Source organism: Dermacentor albipictus, unplaced genomic scaffold (genome assembly GCF_038994185.2).
Source record: "Dermacentor albipictus isolate Rhodes 1998 colony unplaced genomic scaffold, USDA_Dalb.pri_finalv2 scaffold_19, whole genome shotgun sequence".
NCBI lineage: Eukaryota > Metazoa > Arthropoda > Arachnida > Ixodida > Ixodidae > Dermacentor > Dermacentor albipictus.
Window position 1 is genome coordinate 5,362,938 of NW_027225573.1, and position 12,983 is coordinate 5,375,920.

At 46.5% G+C, this 12,983-nt stretch overlaps 1 protein-coding gene across 1 annotated transcript in view; it reads left to right on the top strand.

Moving 5' to 3' along the window:
- Positions 1–12,801: 12,801 nt before the first annotated feature.
- Positions 12,802–12,983, top strand: part of LOC135917074 (uncharacterized) — a 38,528-nt gene continuing 38,346 nt past the window's right edge. Inside the window, exon 1 of the mRNA XM_065450573.2 lies at positions 12,802–12,923. Coding sequence (XP_065306645.1) covers positions 12,874–12,923 — 50 coding nt within the window. The 5' untranslated portion in view covers positions 12,802–12,873. The remainder of the gene's footprint in view (positions 12,924–12,983) is intronic.

Here is a 12,983-nt window from a genome sequence, read left to right on the forward strand (position 1 = left end):
GCGGTATATCTCACACATATATGGGATGTTTACACTGAGCACAAACTTTCCAGTGGCATATATACGCACTGTATTATTGGTGTACGTGCAGCACGGAAGCAGTAGCAATATGGGCACCGCGGACACTGACAAGCAACACAGTTTCCAGATGACAATGAATTTTTCTGCGACTTTGCTAACGCTGATTTCACCACCTTCACAAGATCTTGTCTGAATAAACTCGTCCAAACCAAATAAATCTCCTTAATTGCGGCGTCTTACGCTGCCGCAAGAAGCCAGAGCAAAAACAACCGCAAATTTTTTTTGGCATGCAATTTTTGGAGTCTGGTACCCTCCTCTTACTCCTTTTAAAACTTTTTCGCGAACTCAATTTATTTATCGTAAAACATGATGTAACATTAGCAAAATCCTAGAAAAGGCACAAATTCATATTTTACGTAAGAATTCGGGAGATGTGTCACGTATATATAGGGAGCTTTTTTTTTCTTTTTGAAGCCATTGTACAATATTTTGAAAAATTGGCTGTGGCACATACCACAAATATAATTCCTAGAACTTGACTGCACGAGACATCAAATGCCCAATCTTCTAATCAACAAAATTTACCTAATTTTTACTAAGCCCTCTGCGTTGCATATTGCAATACACGAATTGCAGCCGGTGAGTGCACAAGATATATCCGCTTGGAACAAATTCTGAGAATGGCACTGGTTCGGCGATATGCGCCATAAAACTTGCGGTAAAAATTCACTGTTGCTCCATTAACCTCTTAAAGAAAAGGACTTTTTATGCATTAGTCCAAAAGCAACTTAAACGCCATTCAACATTGTACTTCGTCGCACACGTTGAGAATGAGTATCTCCAATCTGGCCTCATCCTGAGAATTCAGCCCCATTGAAAGTGTCCTGCGAACTTGCCAGCTACACCTCGTAAATTAAAAAATTTTTTTAGCAACTCGTAAATTGCAGTATGTGTCATGACGTAATTAGATAAAAAATGTGTTTTTTTAATTATTTACATGAATATGCATTTTAATTTCTCGTACAAGTCCGTCTCTTCGATTATTCCCGTTGAAGTAACAAAACTGTGCTATCGGCCACAGGCGAGTTTTCAGAATTGTGTATAGTTTAAAAATATCTATATGGAAGCACTGGAGCCGCCAAGATATTTCAATCATATTTTCGATTTTGGATGCATATCTTTATCGGATTCGCTGCGTGGCACAACCTGATCGACGTGACCCAAGCGCAAGTGCCGGCTATTCCGGCAACAAATTGTGGAGGTACCAGCGCGCCCGACCGGTCGACCGAGGACCCGCTTAACTGTGAGGCCACCGAAGCCTTCTTTCATGGAAGCGAACCATGCCTGTCATTGCCGGCTGCCGAGTCGACAGACGCATCAACGCCGGCACGCCTTAACAGGAGCTGGAATAACTGGCGCTTCTTCAGTGCGAATGGAAGCATTGCCGCCATCAACATCCTTCAAACACGTTTTCGTTTTTGGATGCAGGTGAGCACAGCACCTCAACTTTTCTGTAAAGTCAAACAATATTTGCCTGCTAGTGCTTCCAGGCCCAGAAGTATTGTTCCAAATAGCATGTGAATGTGTTCCTTTTTCCAAGTTGTTATTTATGCCTGGCAACGTAGAGCTAAACCCTTGACCCCTAAAGATGTTTCTAACCAGTCTAACAAGGAGCTGCTATAGCTTATTCAATCGCTACACAACAAATTTGATTCTAAACACGATGATGTGATGACTGCCTTGAGTGAAGTCAAAGAGGCTCAATATTCAATGGAGCAACAAATAGCCGATATCGACAACAGGCTCTTGGCAGTTGAACAATGCATCCGATCATCTGAAGGCCAACAGGGTGAAAGCCTCGTGCCGCAAGTAGCCGTATTAAACCAACAGCTCAAAGAATTTGAAGACCGTTCACGTCACGAAAAGTTAATATTTCATGGGGTAGCAGATAGTGCTGCGGAAACGTGGGCGCAGTCATATGAGAAAATTTGCGCGGTTTTGAATTCAGCATTAAGCTTGAACGTAAATAAAACGATGACCGCATTTCCAGCACACACAGATTTGGCCGTTTTGTCCCCAACAAGTGCAGGCCCATCATTGTCGGATTTTTATCGTCTAAGCTAAGGGAAACGATTCTATCTTCTCAAAATAAGTTAGACAACTGGTGTTTCCGTAAGTGAAGATTTTTGTAGGGCAACTAGAGCTGTCAGAAATAAACTGTACGAATTTGGCAAGGAAAGCGGTCAGTTTTTTACTGTGAAGTACATCAAGCTATATATCAACAAAAAATGTTGTATTTACTCCCCTGACAACGACAGTGTCTGCGGACTGCGATTGGGCAATGTTCCCTCCACTGCTGAATTATCGTCAACTGCTCATAAATGCCATTCTGACGCGTCTTTTTCGTAAAAGACATTAGGCACCGGCCACGCAGTGAAAGTTGTCGCGATTTCTCTTTTTTATTGCCGAATCTGCGAGGTGCAGTTAATAAACGTGAAGATCTAGCATCTATTTTTGATTCATGTGGCGCTGACGTGGGTGTTTTGAAGGTCACGTTGATGACCGATAAAATTCTTAGCGAAGAGCTGTTCCACTTTGACAAGGATTACGTTGTTCACCGTCATCACCGCGACCTAAAATCAGGCGGTTGTGTTTTAATTGCCCTCGCCGACAATATAGTGTCTTATAGAATTACACTTGCGTCGTCTTCATAATTAGTTTGTGTTCGTATTGTTATAAACCACCAAAACACATTGCGTTGTGCGTGTTATACACCGCCAAGTGCACCATCTTCTTTTGCGATGAACTGCATGACACTCTGAACTTTCTCGTCTCGGAATTTCCACACCTGCCGTTATTTCTTTTAGGCGATTTTGATTTCCCCCAAAATAATGTGGACTGCCGTATCGCCCTTTGTTGTCTGCACGTCTGCCAAAAGTCAATCTTTCCTCAAATTGTGCGAAAATTTTAATCTTGCGCAACTTGTTTCTAGGAATAAAGTCCACGAGGGGTGCAATGTGGGCTTGTTGGTAATTCATCTTCAAGCGGTGTACGGTAGCGCGATTAAATAACGCGACAAAGGAGACATGCAGGGACGCGCTACCATACACCCCTTGAAGTTGTTTCTACACTATTAACATTTTCACACCCTTATGGGTGTAATGCGGGTGTATCCATCTTTTCACCCTTGTAAACACCCTTGAAACACCCTCTTTTAACGGAAAAGGGTGTTCAACAAGAAAACACCCTTGGGACACCCCAGTCTTTCTAATTTACACTCTAATTATAAGGAAGTAAGTGAACAAGCTTACAGTATATGATAAATGAACATTGCCAGTTAAGGCGTTGATATTGGCTGTACATGAAACGCACGCTACCTGCGCTTTAATCAGGTAGCTGGAATGATTAGATCGGGGCATCTAGGGAGCAGCCCACTGGCTCCGAACAGTGGTCAAAAATGAAGTTTCCCACGAATGGTGATATCGAACGGATGACACTAACGCGCAGACTTTGCATAGCCAGATATCTGCAAAAGGCTTCATATGATCAATGGGAAAATATTTACAATGCTATCACTGAATACTTAAAGGTGTGCAACCAGTTAGAGTGGGAATGGTTAGGAGTGAGGGCTAACGGTAAATAGCTCACCAACTTACGGTTTGTAGATGACATTGGCATACTCAGCAACGCTGCAGACTATTTGCAACAAACGTTTGAGGACCTTGTGGAAGCGAGTGTAACAGTCTGATTGAGAGTTAGCATGCAGACGAGAAAAGTAATGTTCCGCAGCCTGGCGAGAGAACAAATGTCATGGTCGGCAGTCAGCCTCTAGAACCCGCGCAGAAATACCTTTATTGAGGTTAATTACTCGCAGGGGCCTCTGATCAAGGAAATTAACAAAAATAAAAAATTAGCTGGAGAGCTTACGGCAGGGATTACTAAATCATGACCAGGGAGCTTACTGCTAATCATTGCTTTCTACCGTTACTAACGTATGGGGCCGAAACTTGGAAGTTACCAAAGAAGCTTGGCAAGACGTTGAGGACCGCGCAACGAGCGATGGAATGAAAAATATTAGGCATGACGATAATAGACTGGAAGACAGCGATGTGGATTAGAGAGCGAACGGGGATAGCTGATATTCTGGTTGACATCAAGAGGAAGAAGTCGTGCTGGGCAGACATTGCAATGCGTAAGGGAGAGAACTGCTGGTCAATTGGAGTTGCAGAATGGGTGCTAAAGGAAGGGAAGCACAGTCGAGGACGGCAGAGAATAATGTGGACGTGATGGAATTGGGAAACTTGAAGACACGTGGAACCAGTTAGCACAAGACAGGGGTATTGGAGATCGCTGGAGAAGCTTTGGTCCTGCGATGGACGTCAAAATGAGCTGACGATGGCGATGATGATGTTACGACATGCATGCCAGCTTCGCGGCATGTAATTCATGTTATGTCATGCATGCGTGTCATGCACGTTCTGATAGCTGGATTTGCGTCGATTGCGGGAGGGGGGGGGGGTAGTAGCGGCGTAGCCAAGTGGGGCACGCCGGGCACTTGTAACGCTCACTAACAGTAAAAATTTTGCTGCTAAGGCAATGCCGCCTCTCCTTCCCCCTCCACGGTCAATTAGGACCCCCCCCCCCTCACACGAAAAAAATTTTTGGCTACGCCACTGTGGGGAAGGGGGTGTAAGATAGCTCTAGACCCCTCCCCCAAACTTGTCAACGGAAACGGGGGATGGGAGGGTATCTGCCGCCGGGCAGCCTTAAGCAGCCCAATTACCGGCTGCATTTCCCTTTGGACGTAAATACTGCTCTAATGTCATTACACTGTAGGATTCGTGGCGGTTCGAGGGCATGCGACAATAAAAAAAAACACATACAGCCATCAGCAAGTCTTAGCTTGAGCAGATCTTTGGGAACTGGGCAAGACTCTCGCAAAAAAAAGCTTGGCACCCTTCTTACATGCATTGTCATCTCTGGGTTCCACCGCTGACTGCACATTTCCGGTTAAAAAAATCACACAGGAACTCCTCTCGGATTAGTCTAAGTATGCGTAAGCATTGTGACTCTTCCTCATCTACACGCAGTCCATGTTGTTATCAATGTTATGAGACTTGATCCGACAAGTATAAGCGACAGCGCTGCGGCGACACGAGCTGCTCTGGTCGTCGGCGCAAGCAAAGTTCTACTGGTGGCGGGGCCAGGTGCGCTGGTGACGTTCCGTTCGTTTTGAGCTGTTATCGCTCTTTAGCTCTTCTCATCCGCGTCGAACCATTATCACCCGTTCTCCGGCGGCGGCTGCTTGTGGCACGGCCGTGCGAACCGTATCTTGAAAGCGAACTGCATTGTGGACAGAGTGTGCCCACTGCTAAAAATTTCACGCGCTGTATTCTCACCGTTTACTTCGCTTTCAAAACAGACGCGCGTACACCTACCTTGAAAGTGATCTGCGAAAAGCGCATAGTGCGGCATAAGCTGAAAGCTTCGTGAGCGCAGTGTTCTCGCCGCTTCGGTCGCGTTGAAGCGAGAGCTAGCACGAAGGTGAATTCACTCGCTGCTGCGGGTTCTATTTTGAAAGGTATCGCGCGGTACGGACTGACGGACGGATGGTTTTTCTTGTTGGGCAAGTATAGAAATGCTTACGTTATAATAAAAAGCTCAGGGTTCGCGAATTTCGCGATAAGAACCAACACCAACCTACTCCCCCGCCCCCCCGCTGAGCGATGCCGGCCATCTTGATCGCCCCCTCCCAACCACGGGAAAGGGACACTACCTCTCTATCTCAGTTGAAGAAACGATGATGAAACGTTAACAACGACAAGAACGGCATTTCCTAACGAGCTGTCTTATGGCCTCTTAGATTTGCGCGCGAAGCTGGCGCGCGCGAACCTGGGAGGCCATAATTGGCCGCTTAATATCATAAAAAGACCATGATAATGCCAAACGACACAGTTAAAAATTCATACAAAGAACTGATCTTAGCTATACTGTTTGGGGAAAAGAAATAAAAAAATTAGACAGCCGCAACACACGCCACTAAAGCCACCACCGCCGGCATAACGCGGAACCAACAGTTGGCAACATTTATTCGCGCTTCATTGCTTCGTCCGCTTCGTCTCCACAACGAGAGCCCAGGGGCCGAATCTTATACCGGTTCGGTTGGGGAACCATTCCTATGGCCTCACCTGATTGGCCAAAATTTTGATTACGTCACAGGTCGTCAGAGGCAGCGGGGCGGTATCGCAATTTTTGAATACGTCACGCATCTGTCAATCATCTTCAAAGCGAACCAGTCGTAGGAACCGGCGAAGGGGTAGTCCGCTTTTGGTTCCGTTGCTGTGGCTTGGCTGTGGGCTTGCGACTCTGGCCGCGCGCGCCGGTCGCGCGACCCCGGAGACACGCGGGCGTCGCGCGCGCGTGCGTTGGTTGCTTCGGAGGCTATTACTTGCCTTCGTCGTCTGCTTGGCGTTGCTCTTTCTGTGTCGACCACGGCTGGAAGTGCGATACGCGTTCGATGAATTGACGGATAATGAGTTTGCACCGCCCTTGCTGGCTTTCTAAGTAGACCTTTTGCAGGCTACGCTATCATATGGAGGAGACTCGGGTGCAAGCTTACGTGTGGCCATTCCACGCAGAGGAAGCAACATTGCGCGCTCCGGTTAATCGCCACCGGCCTGCAGCTCCCAGAGGTCGGTCAGACGTGAAGCATTCATCGGAATGGCCTGGATCTCTGCTGCCGAAACTGTCCACAAAGTTGCTCTCGCAATTACTGTGTTGGCCGTCTGAAGGACCGGGTCAACTTTGCCGTGACCTCAGCTTCAAAGCCAATGTCAAGGAGATATTTGCATGGTGACATCGAATTCCTAGTGCTATCACCAGAGTGAATAGCTTGCAGATCGCCGTTCAGCAGTCAGAAGGGTTCAACCTAGGCTGGCTCAGCGCTTCCTTCGTTCGGCTGATAAAACTATGCAATCCGGACGGGAAGATATTGTGGAGATCTCTTATTTGGCTGCCTTTTTTTCTGTAGTTCGGGAGTGCCGCACGTTGTTCCTCAATTTCACGGCACAGCGCGCACCGTCAGCACCACACTCTTCGATTTGACTTCACGCAGGCAATGGAGGGCCCGTATACTGTAATGTTCGATTTCAAGATCCATTTGCTTCTATCACGCCACGCGCCGTGGGGCATATCGCAGAGATAACGGCAGCGCGGCGGCGAGCGAGTCATGTCCGAACCAATGACGAAGGGCGAAAAAAGAAGGAAAATTGATATAGTCGGCTAGCAAATGTGTCCCTAAGAATCAGTTCATGGTTTTGTCCCGCTAGCTACTTGAGAAGTGCTGGCAGTGCGTTCCTGTTGCGTGCATCGTGCGAGCTCCTGGTAGCAGACGACATAACGCTGCGCTCGGCCAACTCATTTACGCTTGCGATACCGCCTGTGGGCTGAGAATGAAAAAAGAATGACATTAATAAATTACTTCTGCATTGCGTAAACGCCCGGCACAACAAGTTTATACTTCAAAATTTGGCGTATAATATTTAATTTACATTTTACGTTTATTTGACAAGCAGAAACATTCTGCAATTCCTCGATTAACTCGTCATATAATGACGTACACTTCAGAGGTGGCACCCTCTCATCTATTGGTCGCGTCCTCCCCTTCTTCCACCACCGGCTTGGGAGTGGCACATCTAGTGACGTAAGCGGCGAAGCGGACGGTTCGTATTCCGAACCGTTATAAGATTCGGCCCCAGGCCCCGTGCACTCTCAAGTTCAACAAATGGCCACAGAGGGCGAAAAAATCGACCGCGCGCTGCTGCTAACAAAATCACCATAGTAGAATCACTTCGGGATGCTTACGTTAGTTTGAACATTTTCCGCTAGAGGCGCCGTACACCGCGCAATATTATCTTACAAATTTTCTCTTACAATTACCGAAGCATTTTTATTACATAAAAAAGAGGGCGACATTATCATTGCCAATTAGATATTGTACTCTTTGTAAGTAAGTTTGTTTGTCACTATAAACGCAAATAGCGTTCAGCATCATCGATCTTTCACGTGACCTCTGGCCTGGATTAAAAATTTTTACCGGTATTTTCGAGTGCATGGCGGCACAGATTCATTCTTTCGTGCACTCAGATTGGTTCCTTCTTTTTTGCTAAATCTAGTTTATTGCGCTTCGATGTCTCGCGTTACTTAACCTGGGGTGAAGTGACGTGTTTGCAAGCGGACATGTAATCCCGAAAGTTGGGTATCGTTCGTGAGCCATTCGGAACACGTCTGTATCGAAACGGGAGCTGGATTCTGGGTGCGGCTGACAGCGGCAATAACGGTGAGTCGATTAACACCGCTGCTTGAATCGTTATATAATATTCGTCTCATTAACTTACAGGCGGAGACAAGTTAACGAACTAGATCCTGCACAACATATGGATGTTGAGATCCTCCGTTGCTGTTTCCTAAATAAACCGTTACTTGCGAGGCTCTCGTTATACACACACAATCGGGAAAGAAAGAGGGATATCGGAACGCGCGTCTAATTTTTCATCTTATTGTAGCCGTGGCCATAGGTGACTGGGTAGCCTTAACAAAATACACATAAAACTTTTTTTCGAGTCCGCCAGCAACTTCTTTCGTCCACAAAACCGAATAATTCTTTGGTAAAATGATGTGAATGTACACAATTTAATGTATTAAACAGTTGCAAGCCTGATAATTCACTCATATTTCGTATTTGTTGGTTCCAAATGTTCTTGCTGTTCAGTTTGGTTTACCGTAGGGCATTTATTTTTGCAGTAGTGAAGCGGTGCATCACGTCCGTGGAGAAAAATAATGCAGCAGTTCTAATAGCTTCATGACTTTCATGCATTTGCTTGTGGAGCCAGCAGTGTGATCTCTTCCAGTGTATAAATGAACGCACAAATGTTCTCATTTCTGATCTTAATAATACTTAAGCTGTTTACGTGCATTGTATAGTTAGGCAGACATAAATTTATGGACAACAGCAGTATTTATTTGACCTGCGGTTTAAGCACCCTAGAACAGACAGGGTACATTTGCATGTGTTCTGTAGTCGCAAACCATTACAATATATATGTCACACCTTTTTGCATTTCATATTGCGAAATGTTGCTTTTTCAATTTCTGATTCAGTAAAAAATTTCTGTTCCAGACATGCAGCAATGAGGACGGCACCAGTATAAAGCAACACACTCCACGCACTAAACAGAAGCTGCTGCCTGCTACAACAAGGTCATTGTGTGGACGTTGGCTACTACTACAAGGTAAACAACACATGCTTCCGAAATAAATATGTTTCATATATGCTGTATTGGCTTCCTCTTTGCAGCAGATATGAATGTCTGTTCATATTTATGGGTTCAGTATAATTGGTTCGAACATAAAAGAAAACACACAAGAGTTTGGCTAATCTGTGCTGTATCTCATGTGTCACCGTTCTGACCCAACAGAGTCCATGCCAAGCATATCTTAGTATCTTGGTCATCACAGGATCCACACCAACAGAAAGGGTCTGGAGCCGAATTTGCAAGGCTTTTACACCACAAACAAAGAAGAGCATGCAGAAGAATTTGCATGAGATATCAAGTCTGCAGATCACTGTGTCAAGACTGAAAAGAGCTTCAGCTACCATTCCACCAGCATGGACAAATTGGCTGAGTCATCCAGGTAACTCAAAAAGGACTTTATAGAAATTCTTCGTCTTCAGATGCACCTGCAACTTCTTATCAAGCACGGACGACGCTGGCCAAAACAGTTCCATAAGTTTGCCCTTAATCAGCTTCCTGTCCATGTCAATTCCATTTGTGCCAGGTGTAATTTTTCTTCTATAAATGCAAGCTTCTTCATTACCCATTCTCATTAGAGATCATTCATCCTCATCCAAACATAGAGGTCAACCGATTCTTCGCTGATACTTAATACCAGTCACTGTCTAGTACCATAACATATCTGTAGCAGTACCTTTAGTGTATGTTGTCATGCACAATTCCTCTCCTGAAATAGCTGATGCAACATCGACATGTATCTTGCATTACCCTACGCACCATTTGCTATGCACCAGTTTACTTTTCTTGATGTTTTTGGCCTTCAATGCTTGCAGAGCAAAGTGGCTTCTCTCTTGAATGCAAGCTTTCTCATTTTCCATATTCCTAGTCTCGTTGATGATTGCTCTTCTTCCTCGATAGCCTGGGTCTTTGCGCAAGCTATACTGAATGATTTATTGCAGAATCTGGTTTTGCTGCCCCACTTGGTTGTGGTCACGGTGTTACATTTCTGGGATGTGGGGGCCTGGTCAGTTGCATTGGTAACAGCCTCTCGAGGTAAGCATTTGCTCCTGCAGTCCGCACAGCGACATAGACTCCCAGTATACACGCACTGTAACTGGTGCTCCCGTTCGTTCTTTCCTGCCACAGCCATAGGCAAATTGTACTTGTGGCCTGCCTCGGCCATGATTTGTTCAGAACGGAGACCAGCATATGTGCTTACATGGTCCGACGTGTTTGAAGTTGATAGCCACATGGGTGGAAAGGCCCGCAAAAATGGCTGCCGAAGGTGATGCTCACGAAAGCGACTTGTCCATATTGAGACAAAGAGGGACACCAAATGTGAGCCACACATTAGCGGCCCTCGATAGAAAAGAAACGTGCAGGTTGGAAAGGAGTTAACGCTAAAATGCCGGATAGTCCATTTCGCTGTGTTGGTTGTGGCAGCAGATGCCTGCGTCACCTGATTGCTTCGCAATGCAAGTTGCTCACCTTCAACGGCAACTGTCGGTTAAAACAGGTGCAATGCTCTGTCCAATCTGTTTGTACTGCTGGCTGTCGCTCGTTACCAGACCACCACATGCGACGAAGGCAAGCATTATGCCTGCAAGCAGGCGGCTGAATGTATCCTAAGAGACCCATGTATGTGAATGCTCACTGTTGCCATATGGTTCGCAGACAATGTATAATGTATTCTCTGAACCTCATTCATTGATTGATTGCTGCTTCATCCGCCGTGGTTCCTCAGTGGGTATCGTGTTGGGCTGCCGAGCACGAGGTCGTGGGATCGAATCCCAGCAGCCGCGGCCGCATTTCGATGGGGGTGAAATGCGAAAACACCCATGTACTTAGATTTAGGTGCACGTTAAAGAACCCCAGGTGGTCGAAATTTCTGCAGTCCTCCACTACGGCGTGCCTCATAATCGGAAAGTGGTTTCGGCACGTTAAACCCCATAATTTAATTTTTTTAATAGCTGCTTAATTTCGCTGTCATCTTACTTGGTTACGGTCGCCGTGTTATGTTTTTCGAATATGGCAGCCAGGTCACTTGCATTGGGAAGCAGTCTCTTGAAGTAAGCTTTTGCTCCTCCAGCCCACACAGCGACAGTGGCTCCTAATTTACACACACCGTGATTCGTGCTCCCTGTTCAGCCTTTCCTGCTGCAGCCATGGACAAATTGTGCCTGTGGCCTTTCCTGGCTGCGATTAAGCACGAACGGAGACCAGCACATGTGCTTACATGGCCCGACGTGTATGAAGTTGGGTGGAAAGGCTCGCAAAAGTGGCTGATGAAGGTGATGCCCTCGAAAGCGACTTGTCCATATTGAGACAATGTGGGACACCAAGTGTGAGCCACACATTAGCGGCCCCCGAAAGAAAAGAAATGTGCAGGTTGGAAAGGAGTCAACGCTAAAATGCCGGGTAGTCCATGTAGCTGTGTAGGCTGCAGCAGCAGATGCCTGCGTCACCCGATTGTTTCGCAATGCAGGTTGCTCATCATTAATGGCGACTGTCCCTGCAAACAGGTCGGACACACTGTTCAATCTGTTTCTGCTGCTGGTTGTCGCTCGTTACGTAGCCAGTGTATAATGTATTGTCTGAACACTATGTGGTGAATGATTGCCGTTTATTTTTGCTGTTATCTCACTTGCTTACGGTCGCCGTGTTATACTTATCGGATGTAGCGGCCTGGTCAGTTGCATTGGAAAGCAGTCTCTCGAAGTAAGCATTTGCTCTTGCAATCTGCACAGCGACATGGACTCCCAGTTTACACACCGTGATTCGTGCTCCCCGTTCAGCCTTTCCTGCTGCAGCCATGGGCAAATTGTGCCTGTTGCCTTTCTCGGCAGCGATTAAGCACGAACGGAGACCGGCATACGTCCTTACATGGTTCGACGTGTGTGAAGTTGCGTGCAAAGGCCCGCAAAAGTAGCTGATGAAGGTGATGCCCACGAAAGCGACTTGTCCATATTGATATAATGTGGGACACCAAGTGCGAGCCACACATTAGCGGCCCGCGAAAGAAAAGTAACGTGCAGGTTGGAAAAGAGTTAAGGCTAAAATGCCGAGTAATCCATGTCGCTATATTGGCTGCGGCAGCAGATGCCTGGTTCACCCGATTGCTTCGCAATGCAAGTTTCTTATCTTTAACGGCGACTGCCGCTGCAAACACGCGGGACACTCTGTCCAATCTGCTTGCGCCGCTGCTTGTCGCTTGTTACTAGACCGCCATGTGCGACAACGGCGAGCCGTTTACGAGCTCGCGTCAAAGATTCCAGCGTATCTGGACATACACATTTTATTTCTACCATTGCACGAGAATGTACACTGCTTGTCTTCTGCCAATAAGTCGCACGTTCTGTTCACTCACTTGTGGCTTGTTTGTATGGGCGTCAGTAGAGGCTCTTTGGTCTCCTGGCAATTAGAACGCACCGGCTGCGCGGCAGCCGAGGTATCGAGGCATGCCGCATAGCCGGCGGGGCGAATACAGCGCGTACGAGCGGATACAAGCGTACACGACGGGCGAAATGCGGCCATATTTGATAATGCTCTAAAAAAAAATATGCGCATTTCCGCTTTCTGTTTTAGCAGCGTCATCTGGCGTCCACCTAGGTAAGTTCCATGCGCTGCCGCTGCTTATTTTCGAACCATTGCCAAAGGTACAGTTTCCCT